The sequence below is a fragment of the Austrofundulus limnaeus genome, unplaced genomic scaffold (assembly GCF_001266775.1).
Source record: "Austrofundulus limnaeus strain Quisiro unplaced genomic scaffold, Austrofundulus_limnaeus-1.0 Scaffold350, whole genome shotgun sequence".
In the NCBI taxonomy this organism is placed as follows: domain Eukaryota; kingdom Metazoa; phylum Chordata; class Actinopteri; order Cyprinodontiformes; family Rivulidae; genus Austrofundulus; species Austrofundulus limnaeus.
The window spans coordinates 312,878-322,650 of NW_013952752.1; the positions used below are offsets into that span (position 1 = coordinate 312,878).

The window sequence follows — 9,773 nt, forward strand, 5'->3', positions numbered from 1 at the left end:
AAAAAATATCAGATACTTTAAGACTTTTACTCAAGTAATATTCCTAAAGGAGACTTTAACTTTTACCAAAGTAATTTTTTTGGTAAGATACTTTTACTTTTACTCAAGTATCACTTTGTTGTACTTTATACAACATTGGGGCTTGGGTACTGGTTACAGGTTACAGGTCAAACACAAAAACCAATGTCCTTTGGATAGATGGGAATAAAGTGAAGATATTAACCCATGATGCACGGCACTATAACATACTGTATCAGCTTAAACACCTGACACAAAGCATCAGCACAGTGGTGGAGGGCTGATGGTTTGGGTTCTCTGCAGGCATCGAGTCAACCACGAACACCTCTGTAGACCAAAGGGCTCTAGATTTAAATGAACCATCCCTCTGACCAGAGGACCTGGACCAAACTGGGTTCTGATGCAACAGACCAATAAAGTTGTACAGAAAACGATTTATTTGGACCTATAGTTGCTAAAGTTAGTTTCATAAGTCATTGATGTTYTTTGTTTTTCCACACGTTGCTTCAGGGTTTGTCTTGGCTTTTGCTAGAATAATATTGACACAGCGTCGAATGTCAAGTGCCTATCAGTTCACCTTGCATTTATATGATCTAGTTAAAAATAACAGTTTATACCAGTTCTACTAACATATATTTTGAATTAGATCACATAAGTACTTAAACAGAAAACAATAATTATGTTTAAAATAGCTGGTAAAATTCATCRCCAGACCTGTTCCAGCTTGCTCGTTTTTTTCTCTCTTTAAAACTTTCCCATGAACTTCACAGTGCTGCAGCGGGTGCTTCTCAGCAGCCTCACCTGACCATAAAAAGCCACTCTGAAGTACGTGCCGAGCAGCCTGCGACCAGACTGGATCACCTCCATGATTTTGTTGTAGGCCCTGTGCAGGGTGTCGTAGAGCCGGCTCAGTTTCTGCAGAAAATAAACACAAAGCAGACACCATGAAAGCGGGTTCAGCATGGGCTTTACGTGTTTGTGTGGGTGTTTGGGTGTTGCTAAGCAGTCCGTGGATGGTGAGTTATGAATCGTCGCAGTTATGCTTTAAATATTTCAGCAGCACACACTGGTCACCGCTGTCGTCTGCAAAGATCTGCGTGTCGAGACGAACACGAAAGCACGCTAACAAACCATCCAGAGCCCCCGGAGTTACAGACCAGGAGGGATGTTTCAGGTTCTACCTCAGCAACTTCCAGTACTTATTCTTTTAGATTTATCACTTGACAAACGTGGCCAAATGTTTTTGTTCGTCCATCTGCTACCTGGTTAAATTGTCAAATCAAATTTTTTGTTTATGCTGTTTTTATTTTAAATATGTGAACAAATGATGTAGACACAGAAAACCTCAAGATAGTTTGACCCTCATGGTACAAACTTCTCTGCTGACCAGAGGTTTTGACATGTTCTTCAAGCTGCAGTCTGAATAATGATCTCCTGTGGGTGTGGTTATCTGATTAAAGAGCTGGAAACGGATAGACAAATCCTCAGGGCACCAGGTGTGAATGTTGGGCCATTATGTTATTTTCCTCTGTCCCACTAATCATGTTAGCTCAGGAACTAACAACAGAGATACAGTCATATGAAAAAGTTTGGGCAACCTTGTTAATTTTCCTGATTTACCTTTATAAATCATTGATTGTTTGGATTAAAAATATCAGTAAAAAATATCATATAGGGGACAAACACAGTGATATTTGAGAAGTGAAATGAAGTTTAAATGATTTACAGAAAGTGTGCAATAATTGGTTAAACAAAATTAGGCAGGTGCATAAATTTGAGCACCAAAAAAAAACCCTTCACTCAATATTTAGTAGCTCCTCCTTTCACAGAAATAACATTCTCTAAACACTTCCTATGGTTTCTAATGAGAGTCTGGATTGTGGCTGAAGGTATTTTAGACCATTCTTATTTACAAAACATCTCTAGTTCATTCAGGTTTGATGGTTTCCAACCACAGACAGCTCTCTTTAAGTGACACCACAGATTTTCAATAATATTCAGGTCTGGGGACTGAGATGGCCATTCCATAATGTTGTACTTGTTCCTCTGCATGAATGTCTTAGTAGATTTTGAGMAGTGTTTAGGGTGGTTGGCTTGTTGGAAGATCGGTGCAGCTTCAGCTTTGTCACTGATTCCTGGACATTGGTCTCGAGAATCTGCTGATATTGATTGGAATCCATGCGTCCCTCAACTTTAACAAGATTCCCAGTCCCTGTACTGGCCACACAGCCCCACAGCATGATGGAACCACCACCACATTTTACTGTAGGTAGCAGGTGTTTTTCTGGGAGTGCTGTATTCTTTTTCCTCCATGCATAACAGCCCTTGTTCTGCCAAAAATAACTCTATTTTAGTTTCATCAGTCCACAGCACCTTATTCCAAAATGGAGCTGGCTTGTCCAGATGTGCTTTAGCATACCTCAAGCAGCTCTGTTTGTGATGTGGACGGAGAAAAGGCTTCCTCTGCATCACTCTCACATACAGCATCTCTTTGTGTAAAGTGTGCTGAATAGTTGAATGATGCACAGTGACTCCATCAGCAGCAAGATGATGTTGTAGGTGTTTGGTGCTGGTCTGTGGGTTGACTCTGACTGTTCTCAACATCCTTCACTTCTGTTTATTGGAGATTTGTCTTGGTGTTTCTCACAGTGGAGACTGAAAGCTGAAATCTCTGAGATAGCTTTCTGTATCCTTCCCCTAAACCATGATGGGGAACAATCTTTGTTTTCAGCTCATTTGAAAGTTGTTTTGAGACTCCTATGCTGCCACTCTTCAGAGAAGATGCAAAGAGGAGAAAAACTTACAGTTGCCCCCCTTAAATACCCGTTCTCATAATTGGAGTCACCTGTGTATGGAGGTCAAGGGTCACTGAACTYACCAAACCAAATTTAAGTTCCAATAATTAGTTCTAAAGGTTTTGAAATCAATAAAATGACAACAGTGCCCAAATTTATGCACCTGCCTAATTTTGTTTAACCAATTATTGCACACTTTCTGTAAATCATATWAACTTCATTTCACTTCTCAAATATCACTGTTTGTCCCCTATATGATATATTTAACTGATTTTTAAAATCCAAACAATTAATGATTTATAAAGGTAAATCAGGAAAATTAACAAGGCTGCCCAAACTTTTTCATTTGACCGTATTACTAATAAATATGTGGTATTAGTTCACATAGAGCTAACACTATGTCGCCATTTGTTTAGGTATTAGCTCGGACGCTAACACAAAAGCTAACAGGCTAAGCTGAGGTTCTGTTGTCCTCCATGCATATTTTCCATTTTCAGTTACCCATCATGATGGATATGACAATATATTATTTAAAATTGATAAAAACTAAACAGCCTACAGTATTTTTACAGTCCTTGTTTTACAGTAAGTAAATAATGGCTGTGTCCAAATTCAAGCGCTGGGTCCTTGGAAGGACACGGTCTACATGGTCTAGGTGGGCCGGGTCCTGAGTCGAACGGAAATAAGGGGCTGTGAATTTGGACGGTCTAGCCTTCTTCTTAATTCCCGCCCTTACCCCCGGCGTATGTCCTGTTGCCTATCAACCGTGACAATGCTAAACAGAAGCCAAAATAGATCAAAATTAGCTAAATATCAATATATTAGCATTATTAATATCATAAAACATAATTATATTAAAGTGCCTGTGACATGCCTATCCTTTAAATGCAAGAAGTCAAAGAAAGCATATTTATACTTAATAAAACTGGTATAGTACATATGATTTTACCCATTTTGTCACATAACTGGCCTATTTTCGTTTTAAATTGGCTAAGCCAGAGTGAAACAGGAAGAGACATCAAAGGGGAATTCGTTAATAAAATAAACTTGCTGGTCTCTGTTTATGAAAACAAAATTGTTTGAACTTTAACTTTTCTTCATCTCTCTTTGATAGTGACTAAAAATAATCTAAAGAAACATCAGATTCTTCTCTACAGTCTGTATTGTTAGCTGTTGTAACAACGCTCTGTTTACATGCAGACATTCCCCTTTGACATCACTTCCTGCTTCTTCACATGCAAACATCTCAACAACTGTTCATCTGAGTGATGTGAAATTTGTTTTGCAACATGTTATCAATGTTATCTTTCCAAAAATGCATTCATGTGTATTACAAAAATTTGATGTTACGGGACCAATATTTGAAGAACTAATGGACCCTCCGTAGGACCACGTTTATTTCACTATACCAGCTCATTTGATTTCTGACAAGAATAACATTTAAAACATGTCTTTACAAATGACAAAAGCATTAAAAACACAACCGTTTGAAAATTCAAATTTTTATACCGCCAGATGTTTTTTTATAAAAACTGTAGGCCTTTCTCTCACTGTCTACCATTACGAGCAGAAAATAATCTCTGATTAATGCATCATGGGTTGGAATGAGCAGAGAAGGATCCATTTGCCTCAAGTCAGGGAAAAAGGAGGACCTATTTGTGGACCGCATTGGAAGTGTCTTCGAATTTGGACAGCCTCCGGCGCAGCCTCTGAATTTGGACCCAGCCAATGTCTAATGGTATAAGTTGTCGTGGTTCCCTTTAAGTTATTTCAGTGACTTTTGTGATTTTTTTTCTTCCTTAAACAAAATGTTTGTAGCTGTACGTCTACAGTCTGCTGCTATAGTACCTCGTACTCATTCCGCTTCTCGTAGACAGGAATGAGGAGCTTGGCGATGTGTGTGATGAGCTCGTAGCGTTCRGCTTTCCACAGAGCTTCAACACAGACTTCGAGGTGCTCCACCAGAACCTCCTGAAACAGGACATCAAACAACTTCATCATACTATTCACTGCATACRCTCATTCTGAATGTCCCAAAGTGCTGAACTGATCAACAAACAAAGCAGATGTGTTGTGTTTGAGCTCATTTCAGAGTCCAGACCGAACAGCTGAGCCTAAAGGAAGTAGGCCACACCTCAGTATAGTAAACATCCTGCATTCCTGTGTCTTCTTTCATGGCTGCTTCCTCGTCAATGTTAAAGCTGATCTTCTTAAAGGCTGCGAGGCCACTGGGGAACAGCTCTGTCCAAAAACAAGCAGAGAAAATGTTTGAAAACCTTTCTGACGTTAGCGTCCAACCAAAGTGCTGTTTCTAACTCTGTAAAAAAATGTCTGGCATTAGCTGCTCCTCATGCCTGAGAGCTAAACTTACATCATGTTTTGTTGAGAAACAGAGTTGTTGCCATTTTAGTCAAGCTTTGAAAAACCATTACAAGCAATCTCATGTGATCTGTTAAGTGCCTACTTGTTACTTCTACTTCTAGCTACTACCACACCAAGTTTCAGCTSAGGTTTTGTTAAGTTTGTCAGAGTTGTAGCTATTTTTATGCTGGCTAATTTTGATCAGCCGTGGTGGCTATTTTTACCTCAAAGTTAGTTACGGTATCTGTAGCTTCAGGATTCAAGGAATCTTTATTAGGGATGCACAATATATTGGCCGATGTTGGTCATTTTTTAGAATATTGTATCGGTCCGATAAGTAAAACTGGGCCGATGTTAATGTCTGATATTGATTTTCCACTTGAGTTTCCGTTTTTGGAGTGGAGATGTTTGGTCGAGTGGTATCAGTTTGATCATAATAGTGTTAGTGACGCTGCTCTGTCAAGAATAACTGAAGCAGAGTCATGTCAGCAGTCTGGTTGTTTTCTTTTACGTTATTGAAGTGTATTTGTGCTTATATGTATACAAATCATTTGTGTGTTTGTGTAATATCTGTAAATATCGGTTATCGGCCATAACAGCAATAATAATATCGGAAATCAAAATTTTCAAATCGATGCATCCCTAGTCTTTGTTGTTATTATGCACTTGTGTAACAACGGTTTGTTGGTAGCTACTAGTAGTATGGAACACAAACTCATAACACAATCAATCATGTGAAATGATAATAAAATGTTGAGGAAAGAAATTCATGTTAGAAACAACGGAATTGAAAAACGGAAGGTATTGGAAAACTGATCTATTTCCAAAAAAACTAATAAAAATTAACATCCAACGATTATAAGTTTTTGAATGCTTCATTAAAATTCACTCTTAGTGCGATATTTTGGTAACATACAAACAAACACACCAGAAAAAATATTTTCCACCTTTTGGCAGCAGGCTATAACAAAAGAAAATCTAATGTTTCTGCGTACTTAGATGATTTAGAGGAATTTTCTTTAAAAGCAAGACATGCAACCATTGATTTATTTTACTGGATTGGACATCGCCTATAGCCTCTATAGCTAGCGACGTGCCGTCACAGGAGCCATTGCTATGCATTGAGTCATGTCAACAAAACAGTAGAGTTTCAATGCGGGATGCAAGTCAATCTGTCACAACAATATTCATGGCACCCTCATTTCTTATCCGATTTCTATAAAATAGGGCTTAAATTAAAGCTGAGAAAATTGCCTATGTTGTGATATGTAAAAATATGTATTTGCTCAAGAGATAAATCTATAAGCAGTCTGGGAACTTTTTGTTATAGGTTTTTGCTAACATATTTACAGTAGAAGCCCCTTTCCATCACATAAAATCAAAGTTGCTGTTCCAACAAAATATTATATTTTTTATTAATATTGTTATGCTAGGATAACATTGTGAGAGATAAATATAATGGACAACAGTAAAATTACCTTTACTACTACTTGGCTGAACTGTGTAGATATTACTGGTACTGATGTTCTGTCCAGTCAGCATGGTATATCCTGTAGTTTGTGATTATATATCAGAGTAAAAAACTCTGTAACTTTTTTTTCCTCCACCGTATATTTCATAAGCTAAGCGGTGGAGGGGCCAACCGCATTTATTTTATCACCAGCTGGCATAATTTCAGTCACTTCAGCGCGAATGAAGAATCAGGAAACAAATGCAAAATTAGAATTATATATRACACACATGACACATAGAGTCATGTGTGTCACATACATACATACATGCATACATACAGTACATACATACATGACTCAATGCTTAGCAATGGCTTCTGTGCGGCGCATGATAAGTCACGTGATGTCCAATCCAGTAATATAGAACAGTGCATGCAACAGACAGAAATGTGTTTATTTTGTTGAGACTGCTGTAAACAACACAGTGAAGGCAGATGTGGTGCTAAGACAGATGCGTTTCTTCAGAGATAAGAGCTGCTGCGCCCCGCGTAATGATCTTTGTCTGCCGGCTCTGCACACCACTCATTTGTTTAGAGGATCATTTGAAAGCAAGATTTGCATGAGATAAAAAGGAGTTACGGGACTTTGTTTTGGTTAGATGTCTCCTTTGCATGCTATATATAACAGCAGACAGTGATGCTTTTATCTGCGCAGGAGGACATTTTCCAGAAGGACCAATGGACAGACACCAGCATCTGAGTTGTCCATGATAAAAATTTGCTGCTGAAGGGGMCATATCATGCAAAAGCCCCTTTTTGTTTGCACTTCTGGTTTTTCCACTGGTGCAGATGATGGTACGATGGATAGTTTTGGGGAGCAGTTGGCCGAGGTAGTGAGGAAGTACAAAAATGATTATCAAGTGTCTTTTGAGAAATACATAGACACTGAAATGACTAATTTGTGGAAAGATGAAGTAAGAACATGGAGAGAAAAATCTATTTTTAATCGTGAAAATCTATTATCCATTATCTTCCGCTTTATCCAAAGTCGGGTCGTGGGGGCAGCAACTTGAGCAGAGATGCCCAGACCTCTTTCCTCAGCCACCTCTTCCAGCTCTTCTAGGACTCCAAGGTGTTCCCAGGCCAGCCAAGAGACATAGTCTCTCCAGCGTGTCCTGGGTCTTCCTTGGGGTCACCTCTCAGCTGGACATGCCTGAAKCACCTCCCTAGGGAGGCGTTCTTACCAGATGAACCACCTGAACCACCTGAACTGGCTTCTCTCGACGTGGAAGAGCAGCAGCTCTACTCTGAGTTCCTCCAGGAGAACAGAACTTCTCACCCTATTTCTAAAGGAGAGTCCAATTACCCTGTGGAGAAAACTCATTTTGACCGCTTGTATCTACGATCTCATTTTTTCCGTCACTACCCAAAGTTCATGACCATAGATGAGGGTAGGAATGTAGACCGACTGGTAAGAAGAGGGTTTTCCCTTACAGTTCAGCTCCCTCTTCACCACAACAGAGTCTACAAAACTGCAGAAGCTGCACTGATCTATCTACKTCTACCAATCTCACATTCCATTTTTCCCCTCACTCGTGAACAAGATCCCAAGATACTTGAAATCCTCCACTTGATGCAAAACCTCACCCCCCAACCCAGAGAGAACAATCCACCCTTTTCTGACTGAGGACCATGAACTCAGATTTAGAAGGTGCTGATCCTCATCCCAGCCGCTTCACACTCAGCTATGAACCGCACCAGTGAGAGCTGAAAATCCTGGTGCGATGACACCAACAGAAACACATCATCTGCAAACAGTAGGGATGAAATCCTGAGGCCACCAAACAGGACTCCCTCCACCCCCGGCTGCACCGAGAAATTCTGTCCATAAAAGTTGTGAACAAAATCGGTGACAACGGGCAGGGCTGAGTCCAACTCCCACTCTGAAGGGGTCCAACCTTACTAACAGGAATGCGAACCGAACTCTTGCACCACTTGTATACAGACTGAATGGCCCATAATGGACCCACAATCCCATACTCATGTAGCACCCCCCACAGTGTACCTCGAAGTCCACAAAGCACAYGTAGACTGGAAGGGCAACGTCTCATGACCCCTCGAGAACTGTAGTGAAGGTAAAGGATTGGTCCAGTGTTCCATGACCAGGACGGAACCCGCATTGTTCCTCCAGAATCTGAGGTTTGACCATTGATCAAACTCTCTCCAGTACCCCTGAAATGACCTTACCGGGGAGGTTAAGGACAGTGATGATAATAATAATAATTTAATTAAAATAAAAAAAAACAGGACATGTTCAGGTAAAAATAGTTGTGAGGTTTACAGGATTCAATCAGTCCTGCAGTGGGAGGGCCCTCCAAGGATTCCTCAGGAGATTTGCCCTCGAGAAACATGAAATGTCCTGACCAGAATCTATTTAGTGCTTGACAGCTCAAAAAACTGAACAGAATTTCTTGGTACTTGCAGCGTATGCAACGAGCCTAACAGAGCTTTGATTAATCCTGCACAGTTTGGTTTTGAGTTCCAGGAACCTGTTACAAACCGGTTTGTCAAAAGCCTTGTTTGTGTTTGAGTTTAAACTTACTTTTTCTGTGCAAATATTCTGCAACGAGTGCAGCCACATGAACGTAGCACATGGCAGCCTGTGGAGAAAGAAATTCAGTCAACATCTTTGTAACAAATAACAACCCTGCAGATGTAACACGAGAACTGATCTGACAGAGAGGCGAGTTTAAAAAGYTGTTTTTTATCTTCAACACTGAAATCTGATACCGTCTACACCAAACCATAACTACATACAACCAGAGTGTTGCTTTAACAGAAGACTTTGACAAAAAAATGTTTTCACTTTGTTTTACCAACAGAGACRTAACTCCATGCAGTAAAACCTGAAAGGTCTAAAGTGGAACATTTCTCATTTTGTTCCCACTTCAGAATTAATCACAATTTTTACAAAATGTACTTTTTTCTTTTATGTTTATTACTCACCTTTTATGAAAAAAGTAAAAACAGAATATAATTTGATCCTTTTAATTACACTTTGAGTTCATTATTTATCTTTGTTAAACAATGTTCTTCCTGGAAACATCAGGTGGAGGTCAGGTAGTTCATATTCCTTTAACACACACACA

General features: G+C 39.6%; 1 protein-coding gene across 1 annotated transcript in view; it reads right to left on the reverse strand.

Moving 5' to 3' along the window:
* dock11 (dedicator of cytokinesis 11) overlaps positions 1-9,773 on the reverse strand; it is a gene marked incomplete in the record, with an annotated part of 150,499 nt that overhangs the window by 23,549 nt on the left and 117,177 nt on the right. Inside the window, 4 exon segments of the mRNA XM_014022950.1 lie at positions 820-933; positions 4,662-4,784; positions 4,948-5,054; positions 9,227-9,284. Of these exon segments, the coding sequence (XP_013878404.1) occupies positions 820-933; positions 4,662-4,784; positions 4,948-5,054; positions 9,227-9,284 (402 nt within the window).